This window comes from Lates calcarifer, linkage group LG13 (assembly GCF_001640805.2).
Source record: "Lates calcarifer isolate ASB-BC8 linkage group LG13, TLL_Latcal_v3, whole genome shotgun sequence".
In the NCBI taxonomy this organism is placed as follows: domain Eukaryota; kingdom Metazoa; phylum Chordata; class Actinopteri; family Centropomidae; genus Lates; species Lates calcarifer.
This window is the reverse complement of record NC_066845.1, coordinates 10,622,119-10,634,744: the sequence shown is the minus strand read 5'-3', so window position 1 is coordinate 10,634,744 and position 12,626 is coordinate 10,622,119. Positions and strand designations below refer to the sequence as shown.

At 39.5% G+C, this 12,626-nt stretch overlaps 1 protein-coding gene across 1 annotated transcript; it reads right to left on the bottom strand.

Moving 5' to 3' along the window:
- On the bottom strand, positions 1-7,919 carry slc6a4b (solute carrier family 6 member 4b). The gene is made up of 13 exons (XM_018668639.2): positions 7,694-7,919; positions 6,544-6,678; positions 6,096-6,315; positions 5,815-5,953; positions 5,574-5,708; positions 4,205-4,308; positions 3,516-3,643; positions 3,312-3,424; positions 2,807-2,938; positions 2,512-2,611; positions 2,258-2,358; positions 1,542-1,709; positions 1-1,436 (listed from the first exon to the last, which is right to left on the bottom strand). Exons 1-13 carry the CDS (start codon positions 7,917-7,919, stop codon positions 1,356-1,358), a joined length of 1,782 nt encoding a protein of 593 aa, XP_018524155.1. The 3' UTR covers positions 1-1,355.
- Between the last annotated feature and the right edge of the window lie 4,707 nt (positions 7,920-12,626).

Sequence of the window (12,626 nt, the reverse complement as noted above, 5' to 3'; positions counted from 1 at the left end):
CTTACTACAGAAACCATGACTGAAATCACACAACAATCATCACCTTGCTCATCACACTCTCTGAATATAAACAAAGTATAAAGCGCTTTTTTAGGTAAGTTAACACGTGTGACTAAGACATATTATACTGTATAGCTGCAAAAACATTTGAACAGTCTTCAATGAGAGAGTGAAAACATTGTCTGGAGAGGCACAATATCAATAAATATCAATACAACCTTTACAAGTATTGTACATACAGTGTAATATTCAGGCAAATTAAGGCAAAACAGGCTATCTGGAGATAAATGAAGCCATCAGATGAAGACCAAAAAGTTCATTTTGACTTGGAAAAACTACAGTGATACACAAACATCTGCACATATTTCAATCGATTCTTACATTTCACATGAAAGTACAAAGCATCTTCTTTCTATGTGAACTGCTACTCTATGATCGTAATGAGAAGATTATCATTGTAATGTGGTCTTTCTCTGAGCGCCTCACTTACCTCCATTACAAACACTTGTAGGGAAAAACAAAACATTTTTAGCAGATATATCCAGCAGCTGGCATGAAATCCTATACAAGCAATGAATTACAGATCTATTGTATGAATATAAAATACAGCATTGACCAAAAATAAAGAGGAGACTGCCCCTGGACAGTCACTTCTTCATCTGACGAATCTAACATGCCGTACAGTATGTTGGTGATTGAAGAAAGTTTTTTTTTGTTACATGCAATTATATGCAAAATGATTAGTTTAGTGGGGGAAAACTTTGTTAACCACACTGTTGCTGCAGGTGCAGCACTGGTGTTTGCATTGTTGCTATAGCTGAGCATGCAGAGGTGATTTCATGGATCTTTCCCAATGTATAGGAAATATAGTATAAGTATAGAGAAAATGGCCCCATGCAATACAAATGATGTGCTGATGTTACATACAGAAATACATGTTTTTATTTTCCTTGGCTTTATGTTCTTGTGAGATGAACACAGCTGATTAAGGGAAGAGACAGACCATTGAATTTACTACTGACTCCCACGACCACAGGAATGCAACACTTGAAAATGGCAATATGTGAAAGCTACAAACTGTCCTGGTGATGTACTGCAGGTAAATCTGATTGACAAAGATCATACAGGTAAAATATGAGTATTGCTATCTCAGTTCCTCTTGAAATTACAAATTTAGCAGCATTTTACCATTTTACAGAGTGTGCATGTGCAGTGAAAGTTGACATGTTTGACATCATTGACAGGAAACTGTCATAATGTCACGAAATCAGTTCAGTCACAAGTAACTTAAAACTGTGGTTTGAATGGGCATCTACAAGTGTGTTCTTCATGTGTTAAGGTGTTTTTTTTTCCCTCTATGGCACAGTAGCCATGTTGAGGCTGTCGGCGTGGATGTCTGGTATGGTCCTCTCAGGTCTCAGACACACCGCCAACCTCTGCAGAGAACAAGACAGTCATGGAGGAAAGGCAGAAAAACACGTGAGAAAATTCATGTTTCCATCATTTTGCACACTACTTCCTTCCACCCTTCATCCACCGACCTGTTTGAGAGATCCAGGGGTCCATACCAGCTTGTAGACCATATAGATGGGGATCCACATGAAGGATGAGAAGCCAATGATGTATCCCACTGTGATGCTCCAGTCTGGGTACTTGTAATCAAACAGTGCGAGGGGCGGTGCTTTCAGCAGGGAGCTCACGATGATATACTGAGGAGAGTTGGAATATGCAACATTCCTGCATGTGTTAATGTAACTTTTATATTCTTGCATCAGAAATAATACTGGGGATGTGTAATATATCTGTCACACTTCCATGCATTATAAAAGAGATATGTAAAGGAAGTCATCATAGTGTAATAATACAAAATGTCAACAGGAACACAGCCAGGGAGATGGATGCAAATAAGAGCCAAGGATATTAGACTGTATGTAGATGAGGGAAACTGACATTTGCCCAAGTGTTTTGCAATAAACATGCCGTGGAAAAAAATTTGAGGAGAATATTTCATCTAGAGGAGGTTTAATCTACAGACAAGGGTTCAGCTATTAGATCTCTACAGCCTTCAAAGGCCACAGGTTCGGTATTCTTTCAATCTTACCCTGAGCTTTCACTCAGATCATGGTCTACTACTGCCCACTGATTTCTGCGTGACTTAACTGGACCAGAGTTATTTGACTGAAACGGCAAAATGTTAAAATATTCCCAGATGTTGTGCATTTTCTGTGAATGCAGATCAGAAAATTCTATTTCTTACCGCCAGAAATGCTGGACTGATTGCGACCCAGCACACCTTCCAGAATAAACCTGGAGCTTTGCCCAACATGGCCTGAACATCATTGCTAAATCTTTTGATGCCTGAGAGCAACAAAAGTAACATAAAACAAAGTCACTAACAGTTTATGTTTTTTTTTTCATGTGCTTCAATATATTTGATTCTGCAGATAATCCATTTAAGTTGCAGATAAAATAAAGTGAATGCCAGTAAATCCACAATAATCTCTCACTCACCGTAGAACCAGGAAACCGCAATGGCCTCAAGGAAACCCACAGCAATAATGGAGCACCCAACTCCAAATTCCTCCAGCAGCTTCACCACATATGCACCACCCTGTCAATAACATTTACATTTGCATCATCACTCATCACTTATTTCCTTCAATTTGAGCACCAGATTTCAAATCTCAATTTTTTTTTTTTACTACTCTGAATCTAGAACTAATCTGCTTGAAGATCAATGTTTGAACCATTGAGTTCAGTTTTATTCTCTTTGGTTAACTAATATTTAAATTGTGGAAAAACTTACATTTGTAAGGGTGCTTAGAGAACCCAAAAAGCAGACGACAACCAGGCACAGAACGAAGAGTTCACGTCTGTGGGAGAAATGATCTGGGTATTCATCCAACACGGCAGTGATGATCGCCTCCAGCCCACCAAACTGAGACACACAGGAACATTTCTTACTGTTAGAAAATCACTAAAAGTTGATTTATACTGCAACATATACATATTCAAATCTGCCATGAAATTGATTTGGATACTTCATGTCTGGGGAAAATGCAAATTTCAGTAAAATTAACATTGCTGCAGCACTGCTTCTAAGCCTATATTTGAATATTAGAAGTCAATGAAGAAAGGAGAATAACATTGTTTTGTAAATAAATAATAAGACAGCCTCAGTAGTATCTAAAACTATGTAATGTAATTTGATTTGTAACCTATGAACATCAAAATTAGGTATTTAATGACAAAAAATATGTCATAATTTTCTGTAATACGTAAAGTGAACACTCAGATTTCACAGCTCGTACAGTACTGTCCAGTCCCAGCGTGATCATCATCACAAAAAAGATGATTGCAAAAAAGGTTGAGCCCATCATGTTTGCAATGGCCTCTGGGTACGTGATGAAGAGTAAACTTGGTCCTGGAAAGCAACAAGAGATCAGGGTGAGTGCTTGGTTTTTGTAATTGAGTTCTTCCTTTTTGTGATTTTATTTTACTTTTTACTTCCCGACCTTTATCCCTGGCTACATCCTCGACCTCCACCTTCCTCATCTCTGCCATGTAGCCCAGCACCGTAAATATTACAAACCCCGACACAAAGCTGGTCAGACAATTCACCAAACTTGTCACGATGGCGTCACTGTTGAGGAAGAAATGAAACTATGTTCAGGGACATGCTGCATGATGTTGCTTGTACTCCTAAAATGTTTCATTTCTATGAGAGATTTTGTTTTATTTCAGTGTATTGCTGTCTGTGTTGAAAGCCAGTCAGCACTTTGCTGACCTTTGTGACCTTTGTTTAATGGGTTCCTTTATATACTCTCTTCAGCTTTGTTATGTTTCTGAGACATGAAGATGCTCCTGGTTAGCAACCAGCCTGCAACAATACTAATGAGGGATATTGAGCTGAAGGATGTATGATGTGTGTTTATTAGAGACATAAAACTATCTCACCAAACATTTATCAGATGTAAACAGCCTTGGAGTAATTACCAAGTGTCAATCAACAGCAAGGCGCCACAGAACTAGTCATTATATGAAAGGTTTTATCAAATGAGCATCTGTGTGGAAAAACTCAAGTGCATCTGAGTCTACCAACTGAAACCGTGAACATCATCACTGGCCTCTGCTTAGCAGGCAGTATTTCAGCCACAAACATTCATGTCCATAACTTAGTATGTAACAGGTCCACAGTTCTTACCGATAGCAGTTATTTGTGAAAGGGTTGTAGCTGGACAGAGCCAGGAGAACCCCAAACCCTGGCCCCAGAGAGAAGAATATCTGAGCAGCAGCATCCACCCACACCTAAAAAAACAAAAAGATAAAGCCCTCGTGATATCTGGGACTCTGACTGTACAACTCAGATTGCCATGGGTTTATAAAGCCATTTCCACACAGATCAGAACCAGTGTCTGCCTCTCCTCTCTGTGATTTAATGTCATCAAATGACCATTTCCTTGTTTTTCAGTGCTCTGAACCCTCAGTTATAATTTACCAAGCAGAGAAGGTGTTGTGTCAGCCGTATAGAAATCTAGTCACTGCGCAGCTGTACGCAGGGAGATCTGAAGAGCAGCTCGCATTCGGCATTAAAAAGAAGGGGACAGCGTTGGATATCGGTGAGTGAGACAGAATGGGAGGCCTTTGTTAATGGGCAGAAAATCTAAACCAATTATGCATCTTATTATCCTGCTCTGTGGCTTATTTATGCATCTCATTTCATCTCATCCATATTCCCTTCCAACCAAAGCACTCACACATGTTTAGCAAACAACCACAGCGAGCTGAAGAGGAGGATGAGGATGTTTCATAGATCTGAGAAAAAAATATAGGCAGATTCTAAAGGGAGCAGTTTGTAGAAATGAATGAAGGTATATATTAAGCTACTGACTCTTGCTAGATCCAGATGTGCTATTTCATTACACCAGTCCAGCAAGTAAAATATTCAGGACAAATATCAGGACTCCAAAACGTTGACAGTGGAGAAACTAATACCTATTTTAATAATATGCCCAGAGTGCTTCCTTTTGGGAAATCATACAAAATGAAATAAAGCATATTATTAAATTTTCATTTTGCATTAATCATAGAGTTGTACAACTGGGAAAAATTGCTGAGAGAAATGGTGGAGAAAAGAGATGAGTATCTGTTAAGAATATTAAGAGTAACTGTTTAATAACTAAGATTTGGCTCCAAAAAACGTGTCCATATCCATCAAATCAAATTCAGCATATGGAAGTAATAACAGAAACTAAAAAGCAGCATTTCTTTGCTGTTAAATAAACATGCAGTGATGGACTTTTTCACACTACCTGGGGTGAACCAAGCTTGCTCAGTATATGTATATCTGTCTGTGCACATTTTTAAGGTTTTTTCGTTATCCTCTCTTCTTCTTCCTCTATTCTTTTCTCCCTTCTCTTTGATGGAACTTTTCTCTAGCTTCACTAAATAATTGCTTTTAAATTGACGATGTGGATAATTGAAATTAAGAGTATAAAATAAGTAAATAAGTAAATTCTCAAGGGACCAAACATATGGGTCCTTTTCTGATCGACCACCTGTGTAAAACTCACACTGGTTTCCAGCAGCTTCTCCCACTGTGGTTTTAGGTAAAATACAACACCTCTCCAGGCTCCCGGCAGAGTGGCGCCTCGAATTAGGAGGATGAAAAGCACAATGTAGGGTAAGGTGGCGGTCACCCACACTACCTGATGTGGATGAAAGAGGTAAATCAGGAGGAGATCAGATGATTAAAGTAAAGAAGAATAATCTTCGTTATTATTTTGGTGGCAGAGCAAATAGGTAATTTTCTACCTTCCCTGATGTCTTCACTCCCTTCCACAGGCTGAAGTATACTATGGTGAAAATGAGAAAAAGGCAGAGCATCAGCTGCCAGCGAACACCCCCGACGTTTTTTAGCCCTGATGACTTGTGGATCTCAAGAACATTCCTCCTGTTGGGATAAAACACATAAATCATCACGTTGAAACAACATTTCCCGTACAAAATCACAAGCTGACAGGTATCTGTGTAGAGCATTACTGTAAAGCTATTTATATATGTGGCTTCTGTTACTCACACTTACATGCACTTACGTGTAAAATTCCTCTGCCGGAGACCTGGAGGAATTCGTCCAGGTGACGTTGTCCATGCCAAAATAGTTGGTGCAGTCGGGGGTATTCCACACATTGTCGCAGTTTGTCCAAGGCAAGATGCTGGAGAAAGAGGAGTAGAAGTAGAAGAGGGCCCAGGCGATGATGGTGTTGTAGTAGAAGGACACATACAGAGCGATGATACAAATGGCGTATCCTATACCTGAGAAAGAACAGAGGGATGTGAAAAGAAGAAGTCACCTGTGAAATGTCACTATAATGAGTCACTGGCTTGATCTGAAACTTACTTTCGGACAAAATAGGGATAGAAGATTAGAGTAAGAATAACACTGTCACTGTACTGAGTTGAGTTTTAGCCACAGATTTGCCAAGGTAACTGGATTCCTGGATGTGAATATCTGCTGTTGAGCAGTGCAGTGGGAGGTCTTACCTTTGAAAATGGGACAGATGTGTTTCCATATGGATATGGCTCCCGTTCTGTGGAACTGTCCCAGCGCCAGCTCCATGTAAAAGAGCGGCACGCCACCGAAGATGGCCATCAAAATGTAGGGAATAAGGAAAGCACCTGTACAGAGATGCATGAGGTTACATGCTATGAAGGTTTTTTTTTTCATCAAGGTCATCATAACTTGTACTAGTGCTGTCACATTTGCAGTGACAAACTGAGGACATTCATCATCTTAACAGTGCTTAAAAGAGGACTTAACAGTGCTTAAATCTGAATTTAGATATGAAATTTTACATTTGTTATGAGACTGGATAAACTAACTGTGCTTTACACAATATTTCATTTCAATAGGAGGCATTTATGAGAATCTAATTTTGTATTTTAACAAACTATAGACAAGGAAATATTATGAGGCTTTGACAAAAAAAAAAAATGAAATTTGCTCACTTCTGCAACACTAACTGTATAAAATGATGAAGTCTACACAATCTTCTATTTATCTATCTATTATTCTATTTAATATTTTGTATCTTCTATTCATGCTTTTTCAGTCCTAGACATATTTGTTTTTCAATTAGCTTTTGTTCCTTTTTAAATATTGTCTTGATGCCATTTTCTATCTTATGTGCAGCACTTTGAATTACCTTGCCGTACAACCCGATTGGCTGCAGCTACAATGTAACGAGCCTTAGTTTCTGATGTAAAAGTACTGAGTAAAGTACAGTCTATTCCCAATAAAATACATATTTACTTCCAATTATGACCAATCTGTGCAGGAAAAAAAGATTCACACTGAATATAAATGGGCTATAAATAATGATAGATTTATCGTAAAAATCAATGATAAATATGTCATAAGAAAAGTGTAAAAACTTTTTGTTGAACTTTGATGGTGGTGTGAAGACTACAGATGCGCACTTCAGCACCATGGACAGTTTCTGCTGCCGGATGCGTCAGCAGCCTGTTTTCTGAATCATCTTTAACCTTTTCGAGCAGAAACTCTACAATTTAATCGATTTGAAGTCTCTGAAAACATACTACGTTTGCCAAGTGGACCCACACACAAGATTTCAAGTTACACAAATCCTTAATCAAGCTCAACGGCCTTGTTTAAAAGCTCTAAGCCACTTACCACCGCCGTTTTGATAACATACGTACGGAAATCTCCAAACATTTCCCAAATCCACCGCAAAACCAATGACAGACAAGAGAAAATCCATCTTTTTGCTCCATTTGTCCCTGGAGTCCGTCTGTGTAATGACCGGCACCGGGACAGCGTTGTTGGAGCTGTAGCCGGGGTTCGGGGAGCCGTGGTGGGTCAGACTGCCGGCCATGACCGTTGAGTCCTGTCGGGGCATCGGACTGTGAAAAGTCAGTCAGAGGACCAGCTCCACAGAGAAGAGGAGGATGTTTCTCCTGTAATGATGACAGGGCCGAGTGGGAGGAGTTGGTGGAGCTCCAGCGGACACTTAGGGGATACCTGTTAGTGGAGACAGACTCAGAGAGGTTGTTTTTTGTTTTTGTTTTTTTTTTTGTTTTTTTTTTAAACTAAATCCAGCTTCTAACACTCTTTCAATTAAGAAGCTCAAGCTGATTTAGAGGCTCTAAATCAATGCCTGATCAATATGATGGATCTCTTTATAGATAGTGTATTTGTAGTCTTTGAAGCAGCTTGAGCTAATGACATTTTTCACTTTAAAACCAGTGTGTTATCCAGCAGCAGGGACTCTGCTCACTCTTCTTTACTCACTTCATCTGTTGAAATATGAGCTTTTGGCAAAAACATCATGTCCATTCACGTTAAAGCATCAGCAACAGGTTGTCCAGTGATGTAAATGCTGCTTGTATCTGTCAAGATTTATATCTACTGTTTATCACCCTTCAAGAACAATAATGAGAGATGCAGATCATGTGCTTTATTTTGCTGAAAGCAAGTCACATTTACAAGATGATGCTTTTAGACTTTCCACAAGCCAGAGGTGGAAAGTACATCAACTCAACTATTGTACTTAAGTACAGTTTTAAGTTACTTGTGCCTTACTTGAGTATTTTTTTATTTTACTACATTATAGTGTGCCCCATTACATTAGTTTTCAGATGAAGTAAAATAAATTACATTAAAGTGCATACTTCCAACATATTCCAATATTCAGCAATACATCTTTTTTTTTCAGCACTAGATCAACTCACATGATAAACTCATTCCTATGAAGCAGTAAAAGAGTATGTATCAGGAGAACAGTCCTTCAACTTTCCAACTCTGAAGGAGGCATGGCCTTGCCAAATTTCCACCAATACTACTGAGCCTGTGACATCAACAAACTTCTCCTTTGGAGCACTAATATCTGGAAAACTGGAGTCTGTTTTTCCAGACCCAGTCAATCAAAGGTCTGCTGACCATCAATGACCTTTACGTTAAAGGTCTTTTTTCCTCATTCGCAGATTTCCCTGCGCACTTCCCCGCACTTAATTTAACTGAGGGAGTCATCCCAAAGGGATAATTAAAGTCTAGTCTAAGTCTAGTCTAAGTCTATTTAGCAGCCAAATTTAACCCTCACAATACTCACCTGTTCAGCTTTTTCCAGATTAGGCTTTTCATGCAAAATCAATTCCCCAGTTTCCTGACCACCCTCCGGATTCTACGATTAACTCTATGACTGACTCTTAAAACTAGGACAAAGGGGCTGACTTTAATTATTTATGATCACATTTTCAAAGTCAACCCAACTTGCTTAGACTCCCTAAGGACCATTTGGGACCAGGTCCTAGGTAAAACAAAAGACACAGACTCCCTCACTGTCCTTTTAGGAATCCATTCTATTGCCATCTCACCCAAAGCCACACAACAAGTTGCTGCATTTGCCACTCTCCTAGCCAGGAGGTTTATTCTCCTTAAATGGACACATCCCTCCCCACCTACTCATAATGGATGGATTCATGAGAGACTGCTGTACATCAAGCTTGGGAGGGTTAGGTTTTCTCTGAGAGGTTCCCTAAAGACCTTCTGTAAAACCTGGCAAACCTTTTTGAGCAATTGATACCCTGGCTATCAAAGAAGAAATCAATGAGTAATAAGTGAGCTGAGCTGAAATAAAATAAAGGTCGAAGAAATAAAACAATGTAAAGGCAATGAGGAAGTGGATCAAAACTGGAAAAAACTAGTTAAAAAAAAAAAAAAGTCAAGACCCTGTTGAAACCAATGAGTAGACCAGTCCATTTGAACTTCCTAAAGTTTGATACAGAGAGTTATAAATAGCACCTTGAGTCATCTTGATTTCCTGATCCTATGTTAATATAGTTTGGTGGAGACAGCAGAATAGAATCACAGCAGCTTAACTGCGCTCATTAGGAAAACCTAATAAAAAGACTTTGTAATCAAATCCACCGCTTTTAGCACGGAGCGGTTTGAATAGGCCGTTAACTGGATATTCAGAGAGCAGCAGTCACGCACGCCTGCAAGCAGAGAGAGTGCGTCAAATGAAGTTACTTTGGGGAAATGGATATGACATGGAGATGGGACAAAAGACATCCAGCGCCATCATAAAATTGTCACTTAAAAGCCAAAGTGGTGGCCAAACTGTCTGGCCTGGTGTCACATGACTTGTTGTCTGGCTGAGGCTGGAGGATGGTGAATTGCTGATGGTTTGTTTGCTATTGTGCATTATAGATAGATAGATAGATAGATAGATAGATAGATAGATGCTCTTCTTTCATAGTTCAGATTCCTTCAGAGTCAACATTTCCTCTCACTCCCAGAGCTGGTGAGGAGTAAACAATCAGCCAGGGGAAAGAGGCTGTGGTTGTTCAGCCGAGGTGCGGGGGGGGTCCCCAAGGGCCAAAAGCATAACAACATGACAAGAAATCATATAGCACTGGCCTTCTCTAACATACAATCCTGTCAATCTGCATTGGCACACATGGGCAGAAGAACATCAGACTGACAGGAGCCTCTATCACATGCCTGAGTGCCTGTTAGAGCACGTCGACTCCAATCACACATGGACATGTGCATGTTGGCCCTGCCCAGCGACTTTGCTGAGAGGCAAACGGACATGGATATGACACAGCATTGTTTCTTCTAAAATGGAAGCTGTTTTGATTTGAAATACCTTTGAAAATTTTGGTAATAATCTCTTTCCCTCTTTTTATTGGTCCCAGCTTGCATTATTGTCTCCTGAACATAACACATAATCAGCATTCTCAGGAATGACCAGGGACTTGTCTTCCTAATTTGGGATATCTCCATGTGAGAGCATCACCTCAAAGAGTCATGTTTTTGTGGTGAATATTGACTCGTCTCATGGCTGTAAGCAAACGCTGTTGTTTGTGAGTGTTCAACGGACAAGTATGCACGTACACAAGTAATGTGTGGGTTTGCTTTTGCTGGTTAACCAAGGGCAAGCTGGTGAGGAGCACTGGTGTGCTGCTTACTCAGGCAGAAGTCCTGGTATGGCATTTAACAAGGCATGCTATTAGTTCATATTATCTAAAGCCACTGCAAGGTGTGAGTCATCTCAGTGAGGGAATCCTGGGTTGAAAAGGCGAGTGTGTGAAGACGGAAAAAAAAGGGACCAAGACATAGCCATTACAATGAAGCCATTGCAGGAAGAAAGTTCAAAGACACATAAATAAACTGCTGCTTTTTATTTTCTATTCATATTTTAAAAATTGCACCATCCCCAAATCCCAATCAGATGTCTGAATATTCTAGTAACTGTTGTTTGGTCTGGTATTATCATGTAACATTGTAAGATTACAGGTTTCAACATGTGATTAGGACTCAGGGTTTAGGGACCAGGACTAGGAATCATATCTTGATGTGTTTTACCACAGAGGGAATCCAGGGATTTCACTGGTACTGAAACTATGAAGGGAGCTTTGTGGGGCCTTGCTCCTCTCAGTCTGTCATCTTGTGTTATCACTCCATCCTTTCACCACCTGATCTACCTGACAGCTCAGTCCTCCGGGCAAAACTGGACTTAACGGCCCCAAGACTCTGGTGCACTGAAGCCTACTGACTTCCTCCAGCTCATTTTCTGACTCAGATGGTGTTTTTTCCTGAACATGATCACACTCATATGCTACACATAAGCATGTAAACTGTAGCCATGTTTGAGTAAAACCTGAAAAACCATAATCCTTATGGACTTACTGGTTCTGTGGCATCAAAGATGACAGTCGCCATCTCCTGGACAGTATGAGTTAAACCTTTGTGTAAGGGTTTTGATCTGCTTTAGAGGAATAATTACAATTATGCATAAAAAGGATTAAATGCTTTTGAAGATTTGTTTGTGCCTTTTATACAACCCAATGATTGTACTGTAAGCACCCATAATGTGTGGAAGCATCATTTAGCTTTCTACAAGTTAAAACACATATTTACAATGCTTTACTCTTACTTAGTGTTGATATTAAGCCAGAAATTTGTCCTGATATGTTTCGAACCCCAGACATTTTTTCCCCTGAATATATCAAGCAACAGGTGCCTTGAAGACAAAATGACAGCTCCTATATGGTTTGCAGTATTAAGGTTAAGGTTTGGGTCAGAATGGATGCATATTCGCATTTTGATTAAAAAAAAAAGAAATGTGTGGGATTTGCAGAAATAGTATCAGGTACTCCATAAGGTTTATGTCCCCAACAGCCTTTCTATATCTTGACCACAAGATGGCATGAGGACAAAACTTTTCCACGTTAGAGAAATTTTCAAGCACAAACTCAAACCTCCACGTCTTACATGTCCCTGTTAAGTATCAGCTCAGGAATATTAATATTTCCATCTACTGTCAATGTCTTGATAAAATGATTTCTGCAGAAAGGTAACACCATTACACTGCAGATCACATTATTATTGACTGGCTTAAAGTGAAATGTAAATTCAAATCTAATTTAAGTTAATAACAGCATACTTGTGAGACAATGTTGTGGTTGCAGGAAGCTATAATTAAAGTAGAACATACTCAGATTTAATACTAATATCCTGGGCTCTTCTGCCCAATGAAAGCTCTGCGTGTGTCTTTAAGAGGCGTGTGTAAGAGGGAGGTGGAGTCGTGAGGCACATCGCA

Excerpts from the sequence above, each read along its gene's own strand:
- slc6a4b (XM_018668639.2), bottom strand. The coding sequence starts at position 7,919 with ATGCCCCGACAGGACTCAACGGTCATGGCCGGCAGTCTGACCCACCAC. Across the intron at positions 5,954-6,095 it reads CCGGCAGAGGAATTTTACAC|GAGGAATGTTCTTGAGATCC; the intron begins GTAAGTGCATGT and ends TTATCCCAACAG. Across the intron at positions 3,425-3,515 it reads GGATGTAGCCAGGGATAAAG|GACCAAGTTTACTCTTCATC; the intron begins GTCGGGAAGTAA and ends GTTGCTTTCCAG.